The sequence below is a fragment of the Jaculus jaculus genome, chromosome 1, assembly GCF_020740685.1.
Source record: "Jaculus jaculus isolate mJacJac1 chromosome 1, mJacJac1.mat.Y.cur, whole genome shotgun sequence".
In the NCBI taxonomy this organism is placed as follows: Eukaryota; Metazoa; Chordata; class Mammalia; order Rodentia; family Dipodidae; genus Jaculus; species Jaculus jaculus.
This window is the reverse complement of record NC_059102.1, coordinates 64,792,992-64,820,357: the sequence shown is the minus strand read 5'-3', so window position 1 is coordinate 64,820,357 and position 27,366 is coordinate 64,792,992. Positions and strand designations below refer to the sequence as shown.

Here is a 27,366-nt window from a genome sequence, read left to right as displayed (position 1 = left end):
AGTCAGCCTGGGTTAGAGCAAGACACTACGTCTAAAAACAAAACAAACAACAACAAAAAAAAAACCACTCATGAATTAAAATTTATTTTCTTCTATACATTTAATGACTAAGTTTTTAGAAAAGACAGAAAGAGCAGTAGAGACATTCTACATTAGCAGAATCAGAGGTGAATTAGTAATCAATAAATCAACCAATCAAAAATTGGGCATGGTGGTGCACACCTGTAATCCCAGCACTCGGGAGGCAGAAGTAGGAGGATCGCCCTGAGTTCGAGGCCACCCTGAGACTACACAGTGAATTCTCTGTCAGCCTTGACTACAGCGAAACTCTACCTCGTAAAACCTGTATTTATATTTATCAGGGGATGAGAAGATGGCTCAGTTGATGCTTACCGTACAAGCATGAGGACCTGAGTTTGGATTCCCATCATCCATATAAAAGCTGAGCACCTATTATCAAGTGCTGGGGAAGCAGAGACAGGAGGATCCTTGGGGCTTACTGACTAGTTTATTTCAAAACCTTGGTGAGCTCCAGGTTCAGTGAGACCCTGTCTCAAAAAACAAGGTGGAGAGAAACTAAGTATGCTTCTGCATACTCATGTGCTCATCCACATACAACCACACATATACATAAATACATACCACACACACTTGCAAAGTAAATATTCCAGGCACTAGTGGAAAAAGTAACAATTACTTCTTAACAGAACTCTAACCTTTACAAATAACTTTATAGATGAGAACACCGACACAGGTTAAGTAATCTCAAGGCCATACAACTGTGAAAGAGTAGGTCCTAAAGTCTAGTCTAGGTTAGGCTAGTCTCTGAGCCTCCCCAGATATGTTGTGTCAGAGTGCAAGATATATGCTGTGAGCAGGCCAGGGCTAGAAGAGGCCTCCCACTTTTAGCTGGAGTGGTCAGGTAAGTGTTTATAGAAAGGAAAGCAGTTCATGTGACTGACATGGGACAGTACCATGGGTCCAGAACAGCTTCAGGGATGGAGTCTATGGGAGCCATCTCTAAAAGAAGGAGAGTTAAAGCTCAGGGTGTATGGGGGGGGGGGTGGATTGGGAAGGAGGGCTGCACTACAGAAAACCATATCATCAGTAAAGTTCACACTGCTACCATAGAAGACCCAAGCCACACTTTGGGAACACAAGTCTAACAGAGAACAACTGAATGTACATTGAGACAACAGGAAGAATGCAGATTCTTTTGAAGGGGACTGAATGTTGAAGGAGTATCTTCAAAGTCTGTTTTATTTCCCCCTGGATTAACGAATTGGCACCCCACCCAGTATTACAGAATATGAGAAGTGCAGGAAAGAGAGGGTCCTTGAATTTGCAGCACCATCTTGTGTTTTGAAAATGGCCATGGGCAGTGTGAAGCAAGATTGCCTGATGGAGACCTGATAGAGTCATAAGGATGGACTGTGGTTTGCAGTGGAGACCCAGTGGAGATGCTGGGACCATGAGATGGCTACCAAGGAGAGCTGTTGGATTTGGATGAAGTTTTCCAGGACTGTGAATAGCCTAGCTTGGACGGGCAGAATTGGAAGTCCAGAGACTTGCTGCTAGTTAGAATGATCAGATTTGGAGATCTGTTACTGGCTAGAATTGTTGGATTTAGAGCTACAGAGTTTGATGTTTGCCTTGTTTGAATCTTGTATTGGTTGAATATTTCTTTGCTATGCCCAATGCTATCTTTTGCAATGTGTTTATTCTGTGTCATTAGGGATTTTTTGAGGGTTTTTTGTTGTTGTTGGTATTATGGCTCAGTTAAAAGATTTTGGACTAGGGCTGGAGAGATGGCTTAGCGGTTAAGCGCTTGCCTGTGAAGCCTAAGGACCCCGGTTCGAGGCTCGATTCCCCAGGACCCACGTTAGCCAGATGCACAAGGGGGCACACGCGTCTGGAGTTCGTTTGCAGTGGCTGGAAGCCCTGGCGAGCCCATTCTCTCTCTCTACCTATCTACCTCTCTCCCTCTCTCTCTCTCTCTCTGTCACTCTCAATAAATAAAAATAAACAAAAAAATTAAAAAAAAAACCAAAAGATTTTGGACTATAAGGATGTTTGAACATCATTGGGATTGATTAAAAACTATGGGGACTTTTAAAGTTGGACTGAATGCATTGCGTTTTACATCATGGATGGTTATCAGTTTATGGGGGCCAGGGGTGGAATGTGGTGGTTTGATTTAGGTGTCCCCCATAAGTTTAGGTCCCCAGCTGATGGAGATTGGGGAATTAGCATCCCCTGGAGGCAGTGTATTGTTATGGGTAGGTTTATGGGTTTATAGCCAGTTTCCCTTGCCGGTGTCTGGTACACTCTCCTGTTGCTGCTGTCCACCTAATGTTGGCCAGGAGATAATGTCCACCCTCTGCTCAGGCTATCATTTTCCTCTGCCATCATAGAGTTTCCCCTTGAGTCTGTAAGCCAAAATAAACCCCTTTTTCCCACAAGCTGCTCTTGGCCTAGTGTTTTCTGCCAGCAATGCAAACCTGACTGCAACACCCTGGTTTCCAATGAAACACTTCTGTCTCCAAACCCAATAGCCTCCTCCATGGCTAAAGACACTCTTCTAGAACTCCACTGTTTCATCACTCTTATATCCAGTATGAAACTCAAATGAGACCCAGAAGGTCCCACATGATCTGTATGCTATTTTGCCTCACTGACCTAATATCCTACCATTCTTCTATTCCCAATTTTGCAGGTCACACTGTCCAACCTGTTGTTCCTAGAATCCATCAAAGATATTGCTTGTACTTCCTGCTTCCTCAGTGCCATGAGATCTCGGCTCCAGTATCACCTTCACAGGAAGAAAATCTTAGCCGACAAGAGGTAGCGTTCTGCCTCACAAACCCCTTGCCTCCCCCGCCCCCACTTTTCTCTGCAGCACTAATCCCTGGCAGTCATATCATTTACATGCTTACAGTCTCCCTCCCAACTAGGAAGCAAGGTCCAGGAGTCCTCCCTGTTGTTGCCACACTATTCCAAGGCCTGGGCCAGTGTTGTAAGCCATGGGTAGGTGATTGAATACCAGGAACCTTAACAATGGAAAATGCAACTCCACGAGGGTGGCAGAAAGAGGATGCCACCGAGGTAGGGGCTCAAGGGAGAATAAGAGAACGTTAGTATGTGACACACAGGAAGGGCAACTAAGATTGGGCCAATGTATTTTATATGCAGGTTGCTTGGTGACTTGAACACAGTGACACCATACGTATGGGGAGAAGCAGCACACAATGACCATATCACTTAGGTCATGCACATTAACCTTGGGAGAACAGTGGGCGGTGACTAACACTCATTCTGGTGAATTATCAACGCTCACTGAAAAACACAGGCCAATTAGGCCAAAGCAGGAGGCTACAAGAAATCACCTTGGGTTGCTGTATCAACTTGAAAGTTTAAAAGTGAATACTTACAGTTCTAGGTTCAAAAGTATACAGAGCTCTGAAGACTTTAACTTGCCCTAAAATAGAAGAAAAAATATCTGATCAATTCCTTTATTTCTACTTTTCTTCTAAATGATATTAGCCACTACCTCCTTGAGAAATGAAAAGCATATGAAGAGTTACTTTTCAATAAATGGCTTTTCCCCATGGGATGTGCCTTTATAATTTTTGTTAAATGAATACAGGAATAAATTTAACAAGTTCACAAGATGTACATTATGGTGATTATAACAAATTGCATACCTGAAAACTGCTGAGAGCAAATTTTGAGTTCTTATCACAAATAAATAAGTATTGAGATAATACATCTACTAGCTTGACTTAGTCATTCCAAAATATACACATATCAAAGCATCATGTAAATATATGCTATTTTTACTTTTCAAAAGAAAATAAATGGATGTGATAGAAAGAGCCAGAGTCACTGACATGGAAGAATTTACAAAACGCCCAATGAAAGCTAGGCTACAGAGCAGGACATCTGGCACCACCCTGCTTATGCTAACAACGCACACCCTGAAGTTCAGTACCATTCCCCGGAACCCTTCACATACTGATATCTACATCACTGCACTGGGTATGTGTAACTTTTAAACAAGGAAACCATGCTACTTTGTGGGCAAAAATAATTCAAGAATAGCTATGCTTTCCTGTAATTTGGTGTTTCTACCAGAAAACACTCTTTCTTTGCCAAGACTAGTGGCCCACACTTGTAATCCCAGAACTTGGCAAGATAAGGCAGAAAAATTGACATGAGTTTGAGACCAGCATGGGCTATACAGTAAGTTCTAAGCCAGTATGGACTACAGAGTGAGACCATGTCTAAAAACCAAACATGAGGGCTAAAGAGAGGGCTCAGTGGTTGAGGATATTTCTTGGGCAAGCAAGCATGAAGGCCTGAGACCATCAAGTTTGATTGCCCAGAGCCCTTGTAACTAGGCTAGGCATTGCCACACATGTCTGTAACCCCAGTCCTGTAAGGAGGGACTCACAAAATTACCAATGCATACTCAGAGAAGAGACTTCACATTAAGGAAACAAACAGATGAGAAATGGAGGACGACACGTGACATTTTCTTCCAGCATATACAAGAGACAATGCATCTACACACACACACATATGCATAAAACACACACATGTACCTTATCACACCTACCATACATGCAAAAAAGAAAAAAAAAAACAAGCTGAACAGACAATTAAGTTAGTGAAGTACCCGCCTCATAAGCATGAGTACCAGAATTTGATGAGCAGGAGCAGGAGCAGGAGAAGAAGGAGCACGAGGAGACAGGAGGATCCCTGGGGTTCACTGGCCAGCCAGTCTAGCAAAACTGGTGAGCAATAGACCAATGAGAGGCTCTGCCTCAAAGGAGGTGGACAGCATTCCTAAGAATGACAACTGAGGTTGTCACCTGACCTCCATACACAAATGAACACACACATTAAACAAACAGACCAAAAAAAAAAAAAAAAAGGAATAATGTTTCCACTATCTGAATTTTAGTGCCACATCTCTATGGTTCTACAAAGGAAGCCTCACACACAGAATCAAGGGTAATTTGTTTTCTTCTTCTTCTTTTGGTTTGCGGACTTTTTTTTACCCACTCACACCCACAACCCTTCTAGAGAAAGGAAACATCAAACGGAAAGAGGAGCTGCCAGGAGAAATATTTTCTGTGGAGTTGATTGTCCTCGGCTGGGGGAGATTAGTTATCTTGATTACTTCAAACTTTCCAAAAAGAAGTCACGTAAAAAAGCAGTCCAGGGCTGGAGAGATGGCTTAGTGGTTAAGCGCTTGCCTGTGAAGCCTAAGGACCCCGGTTCGAGGCTCGGTTCCCCAGGTCCCACGTTAGCCAGATGCACAAGGGGGCGCACGCGTCTGGAGTTCATTTGCAGAGGCTGGAAGCCCTGGCGCGCCCATTCTCTCTCTCTCCCTCTATCTGTCTTTCTCTCTGTGTCTGTCACTCTCAAATAAATAAATTGAAAAAAAAAAGTATTAAAAAAAAAAAAAAGCAGTCCACACACAGTGAAAAAAGCAAAGAGGCAACCTACAGAATGGGAAAAAATCTTCGCCAGCTATATATCTGATAAAGGATTAATATCTAGGATATACAAAGAACTCAAAAAGTTAAATAATAAGGAATCAAACAAGCCAATCAAAAAAATGGGCTATGGAGCTAAATAGAGCCTTCTCAAAGGAAGAAATACGAATGGCATATAAGCATCTAAAAAAATGTTCTACGTCACTAGTCATCAGGGAAATGCAGATTAAAACTGCATTGAGATTCCATCTCACTCCTGTCAGATTGACCACCATCATGAAAACAAATGATCATAAATGTTAGCAGGGATGTGGAAAAACAGGAACCCTTCTACACTGCTGGTGGGAATGCAATCTGGTCCAGCCATTGTGGAAAACAGTGTGGAGGTTCCTAAAACAGCTAAAGATTGATCTACCATATGACCCAGCTATAGCACTCCTAGGCATATATCCAAAGGACTCATCTCATTTCCTTAGAAGTACATGCTCAACCATGTTTATTGCTGCTCAATTTATAATAGCTGGGAAATGGAACCAGCCTAGATGTCCCTCAACTGATGAGTGGATAATGAAGATGTGGCACATTTATACAATGGAGTTCTACTCAGCGGTAAAGAAAAATGAACTTATGAAATTTGCAGAAAAATGGATGGACCTGGAAAGGATTATACTAAGTGAGGTAACTCAAGCCCAGAAAACCAAGCGCCACATGTTCTCTCTCATATGTGGATCCTAGGTACAGATGATTGGGCTTCTGCATGAGAAGGAAAATACTTGGTAGCAGAGGCCAGTAAGTTAAAAAGGAGACATAAACGGAAGAGAAAGGAAGGGAAGAGGATACTTAATAGGTTGATATTGTATATATGTAATTACAATGATTGTAATGGGGAGGTAATATGATGGAGAATGGAATTTCAAAGGGGAAAGTGTGGGGGTGGGGAGGGAGGGAATTACCATGGGATATTTTTTTATAATCATGGAAAATGTTAATAAAAATTTAAAAATTAAAAAAAAAGCAGTCCACTAGTGACCAAAATCAATAATGACAGAACTTGAAGGGAATGAATGGTAATGATGAAATGTATGGCTAAGTTTGGAAACAATGACCACTTAATGAGCTCAGATAAAATTCAATAAAAAGTCAAGGACCCTAAAAACACCCATGTGGTACATGACTAATCCACTGAGTTTATGACTGTATTTCTTTCATTTTACTAATCAGTGTACAGCAGGCAACTTCCCCGCCTATTATACAAAAAGAAATTGTTCAATGTAGTAGGAAACATTTTCAAATATACCATCTTACTTATTGCTTAATATTGGTACATCCGTCTTTTGTGGTTCAATTTTAATCCATAAATTATCACAGTTCAGGGCCTTAATTTATTGCATTCTCAAAACTTAGACAACTAGAAATAAAATAATGCAATGGAAACATCTAGAAGATAGGAAAGAACAACAAAAAATACTTAATTCAGGCTGGTACAATGGCTCAATTGGTAAAGTGTTTGCCATGCAAGCATGAAGACCAGAATTTAGATCCCCAGCACACATATACGTGCCAGATGGGCATGGCAACCCACCTGCAATTCCAGCACTGCAGAGACCTACTGGGATCCCTGAGCTAAGCGGATGACCTAGACTAGCCACAGCAGCGAACTCCAGGTTCAACTGAGGCCTTGTCTTCATAAATAAGAGAGTGCACGAGTGAGGGATGCACCCAATGTCAGCACTGACTCCTCATTCACACACACATACTCCACATATACACATGTCCACACACACGCAAACATGAACACCACACATATATACACACAAAGTACTTAACTCACTGATCTTCCTTACAACATATTTAACTTCCAGAAAGCTTTGAAGGGAAAAAACCAGTGAATTCTGTTTCAACACTAACTTCCTGGCAACCATCTAAAAACCAACAGGAAACACCACAATAGATCATCAAGAACAATCACTGATCAATCGCAAGATTATTTGGAAGGCAGATTCACAGATGATCAGGAGCTGTGTATGCACACAACCCCTGTCCTAGGGCTCCCTCGGCTTGATCTCACCCTGAGAGCTGGGGAGTGACCTGAAGTCGCCCAGGATCCACCTGAATAAAGGCTGGACAGAGCCCAACCTTCTTTCTGTGATGCTTCAGGTGAGTCTGGCACAAACCAGCAGTCTGGATAGTTCAGCAGGAAGACTTTTCACAGAGCTAGTCTAGTCTATGGAGATAAGCAAATTCCCACAGCAGCAACATGGGCCACTGAAGCCTCTTGTTTTTCTAGCCTCAGCCTTCCTTTTCCTCTCCAATCCCACCCTCCCCCTATAAAGAAGGGGTGAGACTATAATCAACAGGCAAGGCTGGCCCCAGAAGGGGGAAGGTCAGGGCTCTGGGATAAGGTCTTCCAAAAGTAAGGGGCATTTTACTTGTGCACTCTGGAACCCTGAAGTGGCACTTGGATGACACAGTGTGTGCAAACATGAGCACAGATTTTCATATCTATTTTATTCTCTGCTGGCGAACCCGTGAAAGAGACACTTCTAGCGAAAGCTATCAAATCAGTGTTAAAAGGGACTGCTCATGAAGGGTTAAACGTGCAATAAACAGCAAGAACAATGGGCCTCCGAATACCTGTGTGGGACTGACTTTTCACTGATCTCCTTACAAATGCAGGAAGCACAGACATTTCGGGGAAGCTTCATTTAAATTGGCTGTGATAACTACTACAGTGGAATGGCTAAAATGAAAACCAGTTTGCTATGACCTAAACTGTGTTAGAGCCAGTAGATTATTATTAGCACTGAAAAAAAAAAAAAAAACAAACATAAAGGGCTGGAGAGATGGCCTAGCGGTTAAGCACTTGCCTGTGAAGCCTAAGGACTCCGGTTCGAGGCTTGGTTCCCCAGGTCCCACATTAGCCAGATGCACAAGGGGGCGCACATGTCTGGAGTTCATTTGCAGTGGCTGGAAGCCCTGGCGCGCCCATTCTCTCTCTCTCCCTCTATCTGTCTTTCTCCCTGTGTCTGTTGCTCTCAAATAAATAAATAAATAATGAACAAAAAATATTTTTAAAAAAACATAAAAAGATATATCAGACTTTAATGAATATTACTAAATAAATTAGTCTGAAAAGGCTGCCCAGTGTAATGACATCTAGATGAGGAAAAATTATGGAGTCAGCAAGAAGATGAAAGGGAAGAAGATGAAGAGGCAGGACAAAGATTTCACACCATGAAACAACTGCCTATGATATAATGGTGAGCACATGTTACTCTAAACCCACAGAATGTACAAACGTGGGCCCTAAAGTAAGTTATGAGTGATATGGCATGACAATATAGGTTGGAAACTGGTAACGGCACAGAGATAATGTATAGGTATTGACAGAGGCTTGACAGTATATCTCTGTACCTTTCACTCAATTTTGCTAGGAACTTAAAACTTCTCTAAAAATAAAACATTTAGGATTGTATATTTTCAAATTAGGGGTATCCAACTACTAAAGTTCTGAAATCTGAAACATTTGTGATCCCAAGCCTTTTGGCTAAGAGATGCTCAACAGTAATTATGAAATGCTTATAAAAACATAGAACCCCTTGACCTTTTCTTAAAGCACAAGTCACCAAGAACACTGTTTAACACTAATTCGTTTTTCACAATCCTTAAGATACCTTTGTGATGACAAACTGCATTTCTGGGAAAAGAAGAAAACTAAAAATTCTTCCCCATATCTTTTAAGACTAAAATATTGCCTATAAAAATCACTCCTCCTGGATTTCACACTATTCCCAGAGTACAGCAAGTCGTAGCATTTTAAAGTACAGGCCATAACCACTAGTAGATTGTGAAACTGAGTAACTTTTTTAAAACTAGGACCAGTCATGGTGATGCAGGCCTGTAAACCCTCAGGATGCTGAGATAGGAAGATTTCAGAAGTCTGAGGCCAGTATGGGCTACACAACAAGTTCAAGTCCAGCCTACACTACATACTGAGACTATCTCAAAAAAAAAAAATAATAATAATAATAAGACAGAAAAGACCAGAGCATACAATATTTAGCTGAAGTAATTATGATTTTATAAAATTTGTTTTCATAGGAAATGGATGAGTATTTGGATAGATATTTTAGAAATATATCAAATACATACTTAGACATACTTGTAAATGGATAAATGTTAAATGTGGCTAAGCTAAATGTCATCTACACATAATGAACTACTGGGATAAAATAAAAGTGTGACATTTTCTTCATGAACTTATGAAATATTCCAATATAACCTTCTTTATTTTTAATTTTTTTGTTCATTTTTTATTTATTTATTTGAAAGTGACAGAGAGAGAGGGAGAGAAAGAGACAGATAAAGAGGGAATGGGCGCGCCAGGGCTTCCAGCCACTGCAAACGAACTCCAGACGCGTGCGCCCCCTTGTGCATCTGGCTAACGTGGGTCCTAGGGAAACGAGCCTCGAACTGGGGTCCTTAGGCTTCCCAGGCAAGCGCTTAACCACTAAGCCATCTCTCCAGCCCCAATATAACCTTCTTAAATCATCATATAAAAAGAAAGCACAATTCCTCAACACGGTCAGGTCCAGCCTCACGAGACTTTTGGAAGACTAAGCACATCCTTTATGTTAATGTGGTTTGTGGAACCCCCACCCTACCAGCACAGCCATGGCCTACGGCAAAGGGCCCAGCATGTTTTGAAGCCAAGTGACTGAGGAGCACACACCTTCACTTCATCTCCAGGGTTTCATGGTGACGAGGAAGCTGGTGATAATAATGATGTGAGCACAGGAAGGACACAGAAAGAACACGATGGTGTCCCCAAAATTACTACACATCTTCACAACATGAATTCTCAATCTGTACCTATTATTTTTCCACTTTTAAAATAACTTTCTCAATTTTTAATTAGTGTGTGTGTGTGTGTGTGTGTGTGTGTACAGGTGCATGCACACTACAACATGCATGTGGAGATCAGAGGACAACCTCAAGGTTTCTGCACTCTGTAAACAAGTATGGCCTGTGCGCTTCCTCTCAGCCCTGCCTCCCATTGCCATCAGGCACTGGACCCCAGATGAATGCACCACCTTGCATCCTGTTTCACATTGGTGCTAAGGAGTTGAGCTGGATCTAGCAGCCTGTGCTCACTTTCACCACTCTTCCAAACATCAGTGCCTAACAATCATCATTGATTATAATAGTAGTATGCTCGTCTAATAGTAAGAGTTATGCTTTCAACTGACTAAAATTTGATAAATAAAACAGACTCAGTCACAATGTAAAAAAGCATACCTTGTAATAAGTTATATTTAGAGTTTTTCGTTGTTTTCAAAATAACTCAGTCTTGTTCACATTACTAGTGACCACAACTAGGCACAAGGGGCTCCTATGCCATCTACTATCCCCACCCAAGCAGAGGGCTTGATGTGTGGGTCCTGGCCTCTGGCCAGTCAGCCAAAGCTAAGAGATGTATTTGGGAGGAAGTGTGAGGTAAACCCATACCCTATGCTCATGAGTAAGTATGTGATGATGTGTTTTTGTAAGCTACATCATCAAGCAATATAATACATATCCTACTGGAATTCAAGGTCAGAAACAAAACCAACAAGCAAAGCTACCACTCCATACTCTGTTTAAATTAGGGACTTGCCGCAAGGTATGTAATAGTCCCTCAATTCCATGATTTTCAAGATTCAGTGTGCATATTTAAAAATATATATTCTACCTCTCCCCCCCTCAAAGTAGACAGTACAACCAATTTTAGAATTCTCAAAAAAAGAAAAAAAAAACAAAAGGAAGACATAAAGCGAAAATTAGAGAAAATATGAATTTACTATACATATTTTTCACATTTGTCTAAGAGAATGAAAGAAATATTCTTATACTCTGTGGGTTTAGAAAAAGTATCACCACTTTAGGATAGTTTCAGGGTAAGTGAAAGTATTAATGTATTTTATATAAGACATATTTATTATATTACGCATTCATGATGAAACAGGATGTTTTGTACTCAAAAAGAAACACAAGAAATCTCAGTGATGGTATCCGAGAGTGAAGGCCATCCTTTCCATCCCTGAGGCAAGAGGAAACAGCTGTGCTCTGTTGGGCCAACACAGGCCTCCCCTGGGCTTTGAAGATTCCAAGCCTATAAATAAGGCCATTAGCTCAGAACTTCTTTGCTTGGATTTCTATGTGTGCCATTCCGCAAAAACTCACTGCTCTCCAAAATAGAGAGAGGTGATAATCTTCGGAAAGAAAATCACAATGCGATTTGGAGCACAGCAATGACCAAGAGATGTGGATTCTAACGTAATGAATACATTTCTTCTCACACATTTATATTTTTGGATTAAAGCATATTCAATTCCATTTGCATGTCTAATAGAAGACAGCATGAATATGACAAATTTTATTCCTCCTTATTACAATACTACCTCCTTCCTGCCTGCTACCTCCATATCCAATCCAAAACAGCAAAGGCAAGGGACTGAGGAATGTGAAATGTGTCCTGATTTCGGCTGCAGGCCTGGCAGACTCCTTGTGAACAGTAGCCCATGTGTTTCCTCACAAGAGGGTTCTGTCCATTAACAGTGTGCCTTTCTAGTCCATTTTTCCATTTGCTTATACATTGCAGTGCCTTTCAGCAAACTTGGTTACTTTTGAATCTTGAGGGATCACTCCTGCTGGTTACTTTTATTTTGTTTACACCATATAACATCAAAGTCCCAAAGAACAGGATTTAAACTTCAAATGACAAACTCGTTGCTGTCTATGCCTTGCTCTAAATATTACAGAAAGTGAACAAGGGTCCCTAAAGACTTCAGTCTGAGGAAACTTCAGAGAAGAATAGGGAAAAGAAATTCTTTCAGTCCCTGGAGGCTACACTGGCCATACTGTCTCCTGCAAAAGAAAGGTGAAGACCAAGGACAGACCGAGACAGTGATGTCTGGTTTTATATGACCCATAACTTAAGAATGATTTTACATCTTTACAGAGCTGGGAAGAGATGACAAGAAACACAGTGTTTCCATACATATGAAAATGATCTGAATTCCAGTACAGTGTCCAGAAGTAAAAATTTGCTGGAACACAGTGGTTTTGTCTGCACATAGTCTGGGCCTGTTTTCTCAGAACACTCATCCACATGACACACATCCTTTCAACACAGACTTTCGAGGCTCATGAAGCCTGAAATATTTACTATCTGCCCTTGTACAGAGAAGTACCTATCCAATGGTCCCCTTCCCTTGAAATTAACAAATCAGACAAAGGGAGCATTATGTCTCAGCAAGGGGAGTTGTTGCTCAGCATGTTCTACAAAGATCCCAAACTCGACCAGGCTCAGCCTTCTCCTGCATGTAATGACTGGGTGGGCAAATGTCTCCATATACCCAAGAATAGGGGCAGGAAACTCCCCAACACTAAAACCTTTCACCAAAACTAAATGACCATTCTAAAAACATTGACAAGACATTTATCAAGGGCCAGACCCCATGCAAAGCACTAACTTGCAGAAATTTAAATTCTGTGATATAAATCCTTTATTCACCTTATTTTACAGCTGAGGAACCTGAGGTTATGGAGGATAAGTCAGCAGTCCAAGTCCTCAGGGTAAAGGAGGAAGCTTGACCTGGGCCACAGGTTCACGAGGATTAGGCTGCACCCCTAAGGCAAGCTCTCAGCACTGGACACTGCTCAAAGACCTGAGTTTATTGTGGGTATCTGATACTAAATACATCAGTATACATAAAACAAAAAAAAGTGAGGAGGCTTTCAAGGCTACAGCAGGCAGGCACAGGAGGAGAGCTGATATGGAATGATCACATTAGGTATCCAGCACAAGGGGAAGCACAAGGCTGTCCCAGAACCAAGAGCAGTATGAAGACGCAGAAGTTCTGCAGGTCAGGAAGTACAGTATAGGAGTCAGATGATCAATGTACCTGAAGCCTGGAGTAGATAACAGCAGCAGTCAGGCTGTAGGACACGAGACATGCCGATTAGGGCTCTCTGAAGAGCCTTTGAAAGAGTAAGAAAGCCAACTGGGGAGATGGCATGCCTATGGCAAGAAGGAAGGCAGACCTAGCTTGGTGAATGCAGTGGTGAATAAGAGACTCTGCCTCAAACAAGGTGAAAGGACAAGGACCAACACCCGAAGTTGACCTTTATGGCATGCACAAGCCCATAGTCACACACACACAAACTCCTCAAAAAGGTAAGGGAGAAAATGAACTTAACTTTATCCGTTAGCTATTTGCAGTTTTCCTTCTAGAGGCTGGAAATCCAAACCATGCCTCATGCAGGTTAAACACTTCCCCATAGGAGTGGCACCTCTAGCCATGAATTTGTATTTTGCTTTGCTTTTCAAGGTAGGGTCTCCATGTAGACCAGGTTGACCTGGAATTCATTCAGTCATCTCAGGGTGGCCTTAAACTCAATGAGCTTCCTACCTCTGCCTCCCAAGTGCTGGGATTAGCCCAGCTATGAATTTGTATTTTTAATGGCTACTTACTCATGGTACCCTCCTGTAATCTCAGTATCTAGGAGGTTGAGGGAAAGAGTTTGAGGTTAGCTTGTGCTACACTGAAAGACCCTGACTTTGTATTAAAATCTCTTTGAGCTGGGGAAATGGCTTAGTGGCTAAAGCGTTAGCCTGAGAAGCCTAAGGACCCCAGGTTGATTCCTCAGGACCCACGTAAACAAGATGCACAAAGGGGCACATGTGTCTAGAGTTTGCAGTGGCTATAGGCTCTGGCATGCCCATTCTCTATCTGCCTCTTTATCAAATAAATAAAATTTATCTTTAAACTGGGCATACCTTTAATCCCAGCACTTGGGAGGACCTACCTCAAAAAAAAAAAAAAAAATTCCCTTTGTAAAAATGTTCTTTCTCAGTAGAGCCATAACTAAAATGTTTATCTATGCAAGCATGCTTTCAAACACTTTTTTTGTTTGTTTGTTTTTGTTTGTGTTTTTCGAGGTAGAGTTTCACTCTACCTCAGGCTGACCTGGAATTCACTATGTAGTTTCAGGGTGGCCTTGAACTTATGGTGATTCTCCTAACTCTGCCTCCCGAGTGCACAATGTGAAAATCACAAACAAGAGGAAAAAGAGGATCAGCAGCATCAGCTATAACCTAGCAAGCCAGTCCTTGACCTTCTACAAACGGAAGGATGCAAGTTTTCCTACATAGCACACCCAAGAAACACCACACAAGTCTGTGCCTCAGATGACAACAAAACAACAAAGAGGAGCTGGGAATGGTGACATCATCCTGAATCCCAGCTACTGAAAAGACTGGTGAATTGCAAATTCAAGGCCAGCCAGGGGAAATTAGTGACATCCTGTCTCAAAATAAGTAAAACTAGGGTTGGGGATATGGCTCAGACTTAAAGCACTTACCTAAATGTGTGAGGCCCTCAATTCAATCTCTAGTAAGCAAAGAAAATTTAATAATAAAGAGAGAAAAATGAGTCCAGAGAAGTTACCTGTAAGAAACCAGCAAGATGTCCAGAAGATTCATTTTTTCCCAGATCACCCGCCTACAAAAACAACACCTTTAAACTGGAAACAGTTTCCTTGTCATTTCCTCTAAAATCACAACACCGCTTCAAAGGTCACACTGGTCCCTCCAGCCATGCTCCCGTCATAAGAGCAGTAAGACTTGCCCAGGGCCCCATGTCCATAGTATGCCTCCACCACCGCCATGCCATTCCAGGGCCAGACCAGCCATTCCCCAGCACTCAGCCCTATCTCTCCAGCACGGGTGCTAGGTAGTGAATTCCTGGTTCTGAAAGTCCAGATGTTTTAGGAAAGGAGGGGCTCCCTAAAAGTAAGGAGGGTCTGGAAAGTCGCAATGTGTCCAAGAGACTCCCAAGAAGGTCTGGGGAGACATTTACTCAAAAAAGTATCAACATATTTTCCCAAACCAGTTCAGATTTGGGAAGAAAGAAGTGTCCAAGAGAACAAAGTCCTTTAGAATTTCACTAGAATGACAAGGACAGAAAAACGAGAAATGTGGTTTTCTTCAGCTATAATTATAACAGGGTAAATATTACAGGGCTCTTATAATAGAAGTCTCTTTTTCTCCCAGGGCCTATTCTGGGGTTGATAATACCCCTGAGAGTCCCAAACTTACCTGCAGCATCTCATTTGGGGGCCAATACAAGGCCTAAGTTCTCAGTCACTTTTGAGGTCACAAACTGTTTTCTGAAAAATTCTTTTTCACTAATGGATGCTCAGAACATGAGCATGGAGACATAGTGGGAGGACGGTGGAATTTGCCCTTAACCTTCTAGGAATGTCCGTGTTCCCCTCCCAAACCTCTGATCCTGGAGGGTTATTTGCTATGTAACATGTGAATGAGGTGGCAGTGAAAACAATCCCTCTGCCCACTGGGACAGAAGAGGAAGTCAGGGTTCTGTGGGGCTGTGGCTTGCCACCATGGGTAATGGTCACCTAAACTTGTAGCTTTCAGAATGATCTCAAAATCTGCTGCCCTTCTATACTCACTGTCCACAAGCTCTTTTGCCACCTGTCCTAAAACTTCTTCACCATTTTTTTTTCTTTTTTTCTTTTTTTGGTTTTTGGTTTTTCGAGGTAGGGTCTCACTCTGGTCCAGGATGACCTGGAATTCACTATGTAGTCTCAGGGTGGTCTTGAACCCCTGCAGTTGTCCTACCTCTGAGTGCTGGGGTTAAAGGCATTTGCCACCACACCCTGCTCATCTTTCGTTTTAACCACAGTGGAAAGCTAATAGTGAAGAGCATTACAATGACTACAAGTAAAACCATCTTTGAATTGTAAAGTCATTGTAATAAAACTTATCCCCATCAGTATAATTTTATGTCCTTAAAGCTAATCCTTTTATCCCTTGGAATAAATCATTATTGTTTATTTGAAAGGAATAAAGAAAAAAGAAACTTTTGGTTTCTTATAAGCAAAGAATGTAAGTACAGAGTTCTGTTAAGCGGTCATTCTCATAGGGGAAGACATGTTGTCCCACTAAAGAAGCAATCACAGGGGCTGGAGAGGTGGCTTAGCGGTTAAGCGCTTGCCTGTGAAGCCTAAGGACCCCGGTTCGAGGCTCGGTTCCCCAGGACCCACGTTAGCCAGATGCACAAGGGGGCGCACGTGTCTGGAGTTCGTTTGCAGTGGCTGGAGGCCCTGGCACGCCCATTCTCCCCCCCCCCCCCCCCGCCTCTTTCTCTGTTGCTATCAAATAAATACATAAAAATAAACAAACAAAAAAAAATTTTTTAAAAAGAAGCAATCACAGCTTTTCTGCCCAGAGGTCTGAACTTGAACCCACAGTTTAAAACTGTCCTCTTCAAAGGCACAGGAAAGGACAAGAGAGTATGAAAAGAATTCTGAAAGAAGATATTTCATGCAGAGAATTAATAACTAGCAGAAGATATATTCCTACAGAGCTGATATTTTCCAAATACAAAAATACTCATTGTGTCAATGGCCAGAAGTGGTCTCAATGACACTGCTCTAAGCCGGCAGAACCTAAGTGAAACCTGATCAAACCTCATTATTAATACATTGTGCCCTACCATAGCCCTCTTCCCACCTTCTCTTTTCTATCATGGCTATCTGGAGTATTCTATCCCTCCATATGTTTAGATCCACAAGGAACTAAGCAATAATAGGTACTTGGGGACAGGGGCAGGTAAGAGTAACCAACAGGTCCCAGGGTATCTATGAGAAGTGACATGAGATGAAATTATTTAGATGTGAAAATTATATAAAAGCCAGTCTGCACCTATAAAGTAGACTTAGATTTAGAATGAGATGAAGAAACTGAGGCCTTCCATGGCCTAGTGTCTTACCAAGGTCACCTAGTATGTTATTTTAAAAGTCACAATAAGGCTGGGTGGCGCATGCCTTGAATCCCAGCACTTGGGAGGCAAAGATTCTCCAGTTTGATTGACAGGTTTGAGTGATATAACCTTCCTCTGCTGTGTTTGTCCCTTTCCCATGATGTATCTGAGCTCACCTTACATTTTAATCTGTGTACTTTGGGGAAAGGAACAATAAATTAATGATTGGTTTAACGCTAAGGATTTGCTCACCTGATGAGAAGCAATGAATTTCTTCTCAGGTTACAAAATTCTAACTGGTATGAATGCATAGCACCAGGACAGTAATCAAGATACTGTGACAAGAGTCCCCAGACCTGTGGCTTTGGCACCTTGATGTCACCATCAAAGTCCAAACAACAGCTGGCTACATCAATGGAGTCTGCCCGAGATGAGACCTGAAGAAGAAAAGGAGCCCTGCAAACCATCCAAGAGTAACCAGACAGAACAACAGTAGGAGGACAGTACATCAGAGAGGCACAACCTGAGCAGGGAGGACAGTACATCAGAAAGACACAATCTGGGAAGGTAGGTGTCATGGCAGTATAAACAGAGGCCAATGACAAAGTTTAAGGGCTGTAAGCAGCAGGTGTCCAGATGCCAGTCAAAGGGAGTGTCAGAACAGAGGTAAAGACATCAGAGACCTCATCCCAACCAAGAATCAAAAATGGGCAAGAGCCCACCATGGAGAACAGAGCTCCTAACATGCCAGAATCAAGTCCTAGGGATCCTATAGGTCTTCAAAAAACCTGAGAGCCTCCATATTTAAGCACAGAATTGGTCCTCCAGAGTGAGAAGGTACTGGGCAAGAACCAGAGCCCTGTGGAGTGGGAGTCCCAGGAGGCAGCAGCAGTCACCATCGCAGCAAGTCCTGCCTGCCATGGCAGCTGAAGGGAGGTCAAGATCTTGGTGGGCCCAATTAGATTTAGACACCGAATGCAAACAAGCAGAAGGAAAAGATCTGTTCCCAGATAGAAAAACAAAAACCCTTTCAAGACTGGCTCTCCACTCAGTGTACTAACTGAGGAGGAAATGGTTTCTGTTCAAAGCCAATGTCCTTGCTTGAAACTTCTGTGAGAACAGCTTCATTTGAGGTTGTCCGGAGGTTACCATCACACAAAGCTGCACTGACTCCTCAAGCCAACAGGACCCCCACAGTTTACACTACAGAAAATTCTGGAAACTGCAGCAAGTATGCCTCCAAGTTGTCAGGGTCTGGACCTCATACAAGGACAGATAAGACTCTGGAACCTTCCAAATCACCAGAGTGAAAGACACCTACCAAATGTCTCATGCAGGCCCCTCTCCCACAGTCAGAGGGCTGAGATGGGGAAGCATCTTCTTCCACTGACAGATTTCATCAGGAGGCTCTTAGACAACACAATGCCTTCCCAGAATTGGCCTAGGCTGAAGCCACTTCTGGCCTCTTAAGAATGAGTTGCGTCCTAGACATGAGCAAAGAACCTAGGAGCCTCTCGGAGTGAGGCCGGTCAGAAACCATGTACAAGGTGCCTTCAGGTCCTTGTTCAGGGGCCTGGGTGAGTCCCCCTGGCTTGAGTGCAATGGTGTTTTATCTTCCTTAGTTTCAGTTCAAACTGTCCTAGAAGTCAGGAGCACCAGGAGGCAAGACTCACACTAAATGCGTTGGTTGATCCCAAGAATGAACCAATGCAGCTTATCAGATCTTTAGGAATGACAAAAGGCAAAAGATTCATACACTCTGAAGATCAACCAGAATATGATACAGTTTTTAAGTCTCCTGCTAATCAAAATGTATAAATACAAAACTCTTATCCAACTCTAATCCCCAGAGGAAGTTATGACTCTAGTTCAAAAATAAAGTGAGGGCTGGAGAGATAGCTTAGTGGCTAAATGCTTGCCTGTGAAGCCTAAGGACCCCGGTTCGAGGCTTGATTCCCCAGAACCCACGTTAGCCAGATGCACAAGGGGGCGCACACATCTGGAATTCCTTTGCAGCGGCTGGAGGTCCTGGCACGCCCATTCTTTTTCTTTCTCTATCTGCCTCTTTCTCTCTCTGTCACTCTCAAATAAATAAATAAAAATGAGCAAAAAATTAAAAAAACAAAAATAAAGTGAAAAATGAGTGGCAAGAGTAACCAAAACAATCATACCAGTAACTTGTTTTGCTGATAGGAAGCAGTTAACCCTCCTTAATCACAACTACAAATTCAGCATCCACAGTTATGGGTGCTAATTACATATATGTATGTACGCACGTATATGTTTACATTTACATTTGGCATATATGTCTATGGCATAGAAGACCAGCATGCATATTTAAATTCATGCTTTTCTGTTTTCTAAAAGTGAGGCAAAGGACTTTCTAATTTAGAAAAAAATTCTCTTCCAGTTCCATGTATGTATACCATGATTTCCTGGCTTCCTAGAGAAACTTGATTCCTACACAGTCAAATGTGGACAACAGATGTGTTGTTTCATTTCTTTCATTATTACTGTTGTTGTTGTTGGGGGGGGGGCTGTACACAAAGGTTAGAGGACAGCCTCAGTGAGTTTTTCTTGTAGTTCCACCTTCTTTTCGAAACAGGGACTTCCCTGTTGTTTTTGCTGTTGTGTGTGCCAGTCCAGCTGGGCCCTAAGCTTCCATGTTCTCCTAACTCCACTTTCCATTGCTGGTAGACACACTGGGATTACAAATGCAGGCTCCACTTTGTGTCGGCTTTGCATGGATGATGGGGAACTGACCTCAGGCCAGCATATTTGTAGGCAAATGCCTTTAAACTGCTCAGATATTTCCCCAGCCCCCTGTAATTTTATTCCTGCTTCAGACAAATGACATTTCCCTTTGCTGCATAGCAAATTCTTACTCAGCTCTCAAGGGCCTGCTTAAATTACCCCTCTTCAGTGACGCCATCTCACTTTCCCTCTTACTGCATGTGATAATAACCCCAATCAAATATATTGTTTATTCTGCTTAAAGCATGCTCACATTTTTTTATAGCAAGGTAAACTGGTATGATCAATTTGGAAATGTCTACGGAATGAGTGTATCTGCCCTCTGACACAACAGATGCCACTATCAGGACTTTATCCTGTGTATTTGCAAAACAAGGCTGCTGTTGTAGCACTGCTGGAACAAGGAAATAGTCTGCATATCCATGAACAGGGGTCTGGTTACATAAACACTATTAAGTATTATGCACAGTTCACTTTAAAAGAACCATGAAGCTCTCTTGGTTACATCTATCATTTTCTTCCAGAGTCCTTCAATTCATTTGGTAGAGAATCTACAGTTCATTTGCATGAACCCACCAAAAGTTCTCTCCTTGTTTTTACATGCATTTTGTTTTCCCCTGTGCATTAGACAAATGAAGGCAATGGTAGACAGATCTCCCTGGGCAGGAGGCATTTAAGGTGTGCATCAGAAAATACCATGGCACCTGTCACATGGAAGTCAAGAGGTGAAAATGGAAATACAAGCGGGATCCCACTGCTTCCAGAAACAGGAATGCAAAGCAGATAAGATGGCCCCTTCCCTTTGCCACTCTGTGATAAAGCTACAGAAAGAGGCCAGCTACCCTCCCTCACATTTCTCCAAGCAGACTTGATTACATATCTTTCGTTCACACAGCTCAGTGGCTGTGCAGTCATAAAAGAGTATGAGTGATCTACTCTTAAAATAAAAACTCAGTAGGCTAACAGTGATCCAATGGAGAGCAGGTATGCAAAGCAAGTATCAATAATCCAAGTGCATGCAAAGATGGCTGTCCAACACAGAAGCCAAGGGTGTGGAGGGGCTTCTGCACAAGAAGTATAAACTGAAGTTCAAGTTTGTGTTCACACTAATCACAACTTGCTTTGGGATCTCCAATAGCTTACTTTCCCTTACAAAGCATGACTTCATTTGTAAAATAGGGACATTGGGACCCATTTCACATGGAAGTTAGAACAACTAGACAAGGAGCACAGGGTGCTGGTGCAGTACCTGGCACACAGGGCCAAAAAATGCTCGCTATCCCCATCAGCACCATCCAGAGACTTGGCAAGATGTCCTGTGGCTTTGCTCGGTCATTACAGAAGCATCAGTATCACATTTATGAGAGACAACAGCCCATGTTCTCATTTCAAAGCCAAAGTCATACTCTCACCTCCTATTAGCTTGTTTATTTGGTGGTAGATTGCATGATAGTTGAGATCATTTTAGATGAAAACCTTTTTACTCTCAAGTCTTACTGAAACAACATAGTGTGATGTCTTTGAAGTTTTATGATGTTTTTCTATGAATAACAAAAGAAACCAGAACACTGACTTGTTTCTTCTAAGTCCACAGATTTATTTTCACAAGACACATGAAATATTTACGTTGCTTTCCTCTTACCACCAAAATCAATAAGCCATTTGAAAGAAATGACTAAGGTCAGACATCAGGTTTCCAACTATAATGGACTATCACCAAAATCTGCCTAGAATGAGATGATTCTGAGGCGCAAATGTCCTTCATTATTCCCCACACTATCAAGTCTCTGAAAGAGTCTCTATGAGAATAAAAATTCTGTCATGTCCACTGACAAGTTGGGCAGGTTCACCCAGGTTGCAGTGTCAGGCTGAGAGCGTGGCTGAAAGTAGCATGAATGCTCTGTGCACAAACAGAGAAGCTGCATCAAGGGACAGGACACTGCCACAGAGAAAGAGCTGACACCCAGAGTTTCACAACACCACATCCAACAAGCAGAGGGAGGGTTTCAATGACAAACCCCAAGTGGCCAAAAGTGATCCCATAAGATGAAACAGTAAGCAAGGCAAAGGCCCAGAAAGAAATGCTGCTTCAAGCAGAATATAGACAGTATAGAAACAAACTATCCTATGAAGGCATTTCAAACTGAAGCAGAGGCACTACACTGAAGATAACTGCTTTTATTTTGTTTTAAGAACATGGTTTTGTTGTTTAAAAAAAAAAAAGCTGAGAGACTATTTGCCCAAATATAAATAGTGATATTATCCAATAATAGGGATGGTATTAATATTTTAAATTTGTTGCATTCATATAGTGCATTTATTAAATAGTCTACAATAGAAAATGCATTACGTTATCTTTTGGTTTTTTTGAGACAAGGCCTCAATACATAGCTCAGGTTGGCCTTTGCTCACAATCTTCCCATCTCTGCCTCCTGAGAGCTGGGACTGATGATGGTGCTCATCATTATCTACATCTAGTTTATGTTTTTAGTTTTAATTATAGTTTTTTTAACAAATAGGTATGATCAGCTAGCCAACTACAGATATGGGACAGTCTAGGAACATATCTACAGATTCATAAATTGTTTCAGGACCATCATGGATAAGACTTTGTCTGGTTCTTTGAACGTCGGGGTTTAGGACAGGTGATGATTTGATTCAGGTGTCCCCTATAAACTTAGGTGTTCTGAATGCTAAGTTCCCAACTGATAGAGATTTGAGGGAGTGTATTGTTGGGGGTGGGCTTATGGGTGTTGTTGCAGTCAGGTTTGCATTGCTAGTAGAAATCACCCAACCAAGAGCAGCTTCTGGGAAAAAGGTCTATTTTGGCTTGCAGGCTTGAGGGGAAGCTACACAATGGCAGGGGAAAACAGGCTGTAACATAAGCCCACCCCCAACAATACACTCACTCCAGGAGGCATTAATTCCCAAAACTCCATCAGTGGGGGACCTAGCATTCAGAACACCTAAGTTTATGGGGAACACCTGAATCAAACCACCACAGGTGTCTTAGCCAGTTTCCCCATGCCAGTGTTTAGCATACTCTCCTGTTCCTGTTGTCCACCTTATGAGGGCCAGGGGGGTGACGTCCACACTCTGGTCATGCCATCGTTTTCTCCTGCCATCGTAGAACTTCCCCTCAAGCCTGTAAGCCAAAATAAGCCTCTTTTTCCCAGAAGCTGCTCTTGGTTGAGTGATTTCTACCAGCAATGAGTACCTGACTGCAACAGGACATGACCTACAATATAAGCTACACTAAGAAATGTCTAACTTCCGCATCAGCTTGGGCTGCAGTGAGACCCTGCCTTGAAAAACAATGAGTAAGAAATGCTTATCAAAGAAGCTCTAGGCATTGCCTAGAACATAAACACAGAGACTATTCTACATTCAGAGTGATTCAAATGAGGCTGGGATCTCCCTCAAAGAGAATCAGGACCTGCCTGCGCAGCTGCCTCCTGTAAATAAGACCTCTTGCTGGGTACACCACAGAACTGAAAGATGTGCTAACCCACAATGGAGCTGAATGTCCCCTGCTATTAAAATCTTCCAGGAAGTCCTCTGGCCCCCTTACCTACCACCTATCCTTTCAGTACTGCTCACTTACTTAAGCCATTAAGCCATGTTGTTTTGCCAGAATCTTGCTCTAAAGAAAGCCACAAGAAGCACTACTACACAGTACCATTTTGTGTTTCATTTCTTATAGTGATATCCAGTCTACCTCAACACTTTAACAGAACCCAGGGGAAAATTTTGTCTCAATTCTCAATGCCATTAAAATAGCTACTTCTAGAAGCAAGGAACACATGATAATTTTATGAGCACCTTGGATCTGGCCACCACCAGTCTCTTAATCTGTCTGAAGCTGAGAAACAAATTGACAGCCTTCCTTCAGTAACTTCAAGAAACCTTATGACATGCAAGCCTGTAACCTAAATTTTCTTATTATTCTTTCTTCTCTCTATCTGACCTTGCTTCCTCCTCTTTTCTCTTTCTCTTCTTTCTTCCCTTTCCCCCCCTCAATCTCTTTTTCCACTGTCTCTCCCTCATTTTGGTTGAATCTTTAAAAGTATTTTAGGAGGCTGGAGAGATGGCTCAGCAGTGAAGGCACTTGTTTGCAAAGCATAGCAACCCAGGTTTGATTCCCCAGTACCCACATAAAGCCAGATGCACAAAGGGGTGCATGCACCTGGAGTTCATTTGCAGTGACAAGAGGTTGTGGTGTACTCATTCATTCTCATTCATATTCTTTCTCTTTCCTTGCAAATAAATAAAAATATAAACAACAGAAGTATTTTAGGGATTGAGGCAGGATGTAAACAAAGCAATAAACCAAAATTTGAAAATTAAGTATGCCCTCATGAATTCTTAATTTCTGTGGCGATTTCTGCCCATGTAATCTGCTTACAAGACAAGACAGCACCACCATCCCTGCTACCACCATCCAAGGGAGCTCACAGGTTCTTACATGGACACAACAGGATGTTGTTACAGTCAGGTCCACACTGCTGGTAGAAATCACCCAACTTAGAGCAGCTTGTGGAAAAAAAAAAAAAAAAAGAGGTTTATTTTGGCTTACAGGTTCGAGGGGAAGCTCCACAATGACAAGGAAAATGACAACATAAGCAGAGGGTGGGCATCACCCAGTGGACAACACCAACAGGAGAGTGTGCCAAACACAGGCATAGGGAAACTGGCAATAACACTCATAAGCCCACCCCCAACAATATGCTGCCTCCAGGAGGCGTTCATTCCCAAATCTCCATCAGCTGGGAACCTAGCATTCAGAACACCTACTTAAGTTTATGGGGGACACCTGAATCAGACCACCACTGATGTTCACTGATTCTTACATGGACACAGCACGCATGTTCACTGGTTCTTACGATGACATACCAGGGGTACTCACTGGTTCTTACGCTGACATACCAAGGGTGCTCACTGGGTCTTCCATGGACACTCCAGGGGTGCTCACTGGTTCTGTGCATGGACTCAAAACTGTGAGAACCAGAAACCTCTTCCTTCTACTTCCTGCCTACCAGCTATAGAGCACGCATGGCCTCTCCCAATTTAAAGCACAGATTCTGCAGTCAGACCACCTGGGTTCTCTTCCTATGAGTTAGACCCACCTGCCACTCTGCTGCTGACCTCAGACAAGTGCATTAACCTTTCTGTGCCTTGCCTTCATTTCCTCACCAGTGCCATGGGAACAACAGTGGTACCTATCTCACAGGGTTGCTGAGAGGAGTGAATGAGTTCAAACATGTCCAAGTGACTAAACTAGTCCCAGCTCACAGCAAATGCAGACTAGTACTATGATTGCATATTTCTGTTTCTGAGTAAGCCAGCACCATTTCATGTCAGTGACACTAAGATGTCTCATTTAAGTTACTAAGCCAACAAAATGATTTCCATGGCAACTTTATTTATGTTTGGGTCTCATTTATAAATTAGAATAGAATCAAAGTTCTCTCTTAATAGTAGAAATGTTAACTATGCATCTGGTTTGCAGGAAAAGAGGAAAGTAGAGATGACAAAAATAGCTCCATGGAGTATATCTTGTGTTGGTAACAGGATGGTCCCCAAGCCACACACAAGGGTGCTTGAACGGAGGCACATTCTTGTCCATATCCCAGCAGATGCAGCACAGACTTGACTCAGTTTGTCTGGAGGGATGAAAAACCCCATGGACTATTCTGAGGACATTCTTTTTTTTTTTTTAGGTAGGGTCTCACTCTAGCCCAGACTGACCTGGAATACACTATGTAGTCTCAGAGTGGCCTTGAACTCACGAGTGCTGGGATTAAAGACATGCGCCACCACGCCCGGCTTCTCAGGACATTCTTAACAACAAAATATTTTGTTTGGCTATCAAAAAATTCAGCTTTGCTAAGATTTCATCTGAGTTCTGAAAACTTCTACCTCATACAAATGCAACTAAACTGAAAATGGCAAACTTCTCAAATTTCACACCCAATGCAGCCTCTAATCACCACCGCCCCATCTTTTTGCTCTAGGCAGAGCCAGTCAGAACAACTTCCTACACACCCAGCCTAGCAAAATGTACGTTCTCAGTGAAAGTCTGTTTCACATATGTGCGCATATATATTATTTTTAAATTCAGGGACTTGATACCGCCAGTGTAGGATGGCAAAAAAAAGGAAGACTGGAAAATTATGATTGTTGGGATACTTGACACACCTATAAAAAAATCAAGAACTCATCACTGAAGCAGATGTTACTATAAATTTGATGTAAGTAGATCAAGTTTCAGCATTTACAATATCAAAGTAACGCGAGATTGGAATCGTCATTTTCTTTGATTGCAAATCATAAGTTTCTTAGGGTAGTGAATTGAAACAGATCAGTCCCTTTAAAATTCTCTCGATCCTCCACAACACAGAAAAATATTCTAAGAACAGAGTAAAGAAGTGCATGAACATGGGCAATCGGTCAAGAAAACTGCTTTGGGGAACTTCCGTACTCTCTCCTGTCACTGGGGAGCCAAGGCGAAGCGCGCGTGACATCCCGCGGCGGGGGACATGCAGGGGGGTCACTTCGCGGGCGGCCGGCCGGGTGACAGCGGAGACCCCGCAACCCGAGCGAGCGCAGCGCCTGCAGCTACCGGGAACCCCGCGGTCCGCGCCCGCAGCTCGCTCGCTGGCAAACCCCACCCAGCCGGCCGCGCACTTCCCGTTCGCGCGGCGGGTCCAGAGCTCCAACTTGACAGTGACACCGAGGAAAGAGGAAGTGGCCACAGACCATTCCAAGGCACCCCGAGTGACTCCTTTAGAAAGAGATCAACCGTACGGTCTTCCGCGAAAACTTCAAAGGGGTGTTTGCCATCACGACCGCCGGCAAGCCATGGCGAGCACGGAGAACCGCCGAGGGCGATTCCGTTCGCCGCGCTGACTTTGGGAGCGCGGGCACTCGCCGGCTCGGCCTGGGACCGCCGACTCGGCGCCGGCCTCTTACCTGGTTTGACGGGTTTGGGAGGCGGCTTCGACATCTCGCTGCCCTGAGCGACCGGTCCGGAGACGGCGTCCGAAGAGCCAGGCGAACGTCGCTGCAGCGGCTGCCGGGGTCCCACCCGAGCTTCTTCGTGGCTGGCGTGCTGGTGCGCCTCGGACCCCCGCCTGCCCGCCCAGGGCTGCAGGACGCGCCGACGCTGGCAGCCCGCGGCTCCTCCGAGAGCCCCGCCCCGCCCCGGCCGGCCCGCGCCGGCCCCAGCGCAGAGCGCCGCCCACGAGGAAGTGGCCACCGCCTCGCTGCGCGCTGATTGG

General features: G+C 43.0%; 1 protein-coding gene across 1 annotated transcript in view; it reads right to left on the bottom strand.

Moving 5' to 3' along the window:
* Positions 1-27,255, bottom strand: part of Ostf1 (osteoclast stimulating factor 1) — a 54,093-nt gene extending 26,838 nt beyond the window's left edge. Inside the window, exons 1-2 of the mRNA XM_004653099.2 lie at positions 27,059-27,255; positions 3,432-3,478 (exon numbers count right to left, since the gene is read on the bottom strand). Of these exons, the coding sequence (XP_004653156.1) occupies positions 3,432-3,478; positions 27,059-27,092 (81 nt within the window). The 5' untranslated portion in view covers positions 27,093-27,255. The remainder of the gene's footprint in view (positions 1-3,431; positions 3,479-27,058) is intronic.
* Between the last annotated feature and the right edge of the window lie 111 nt (positions 27,256-27,366).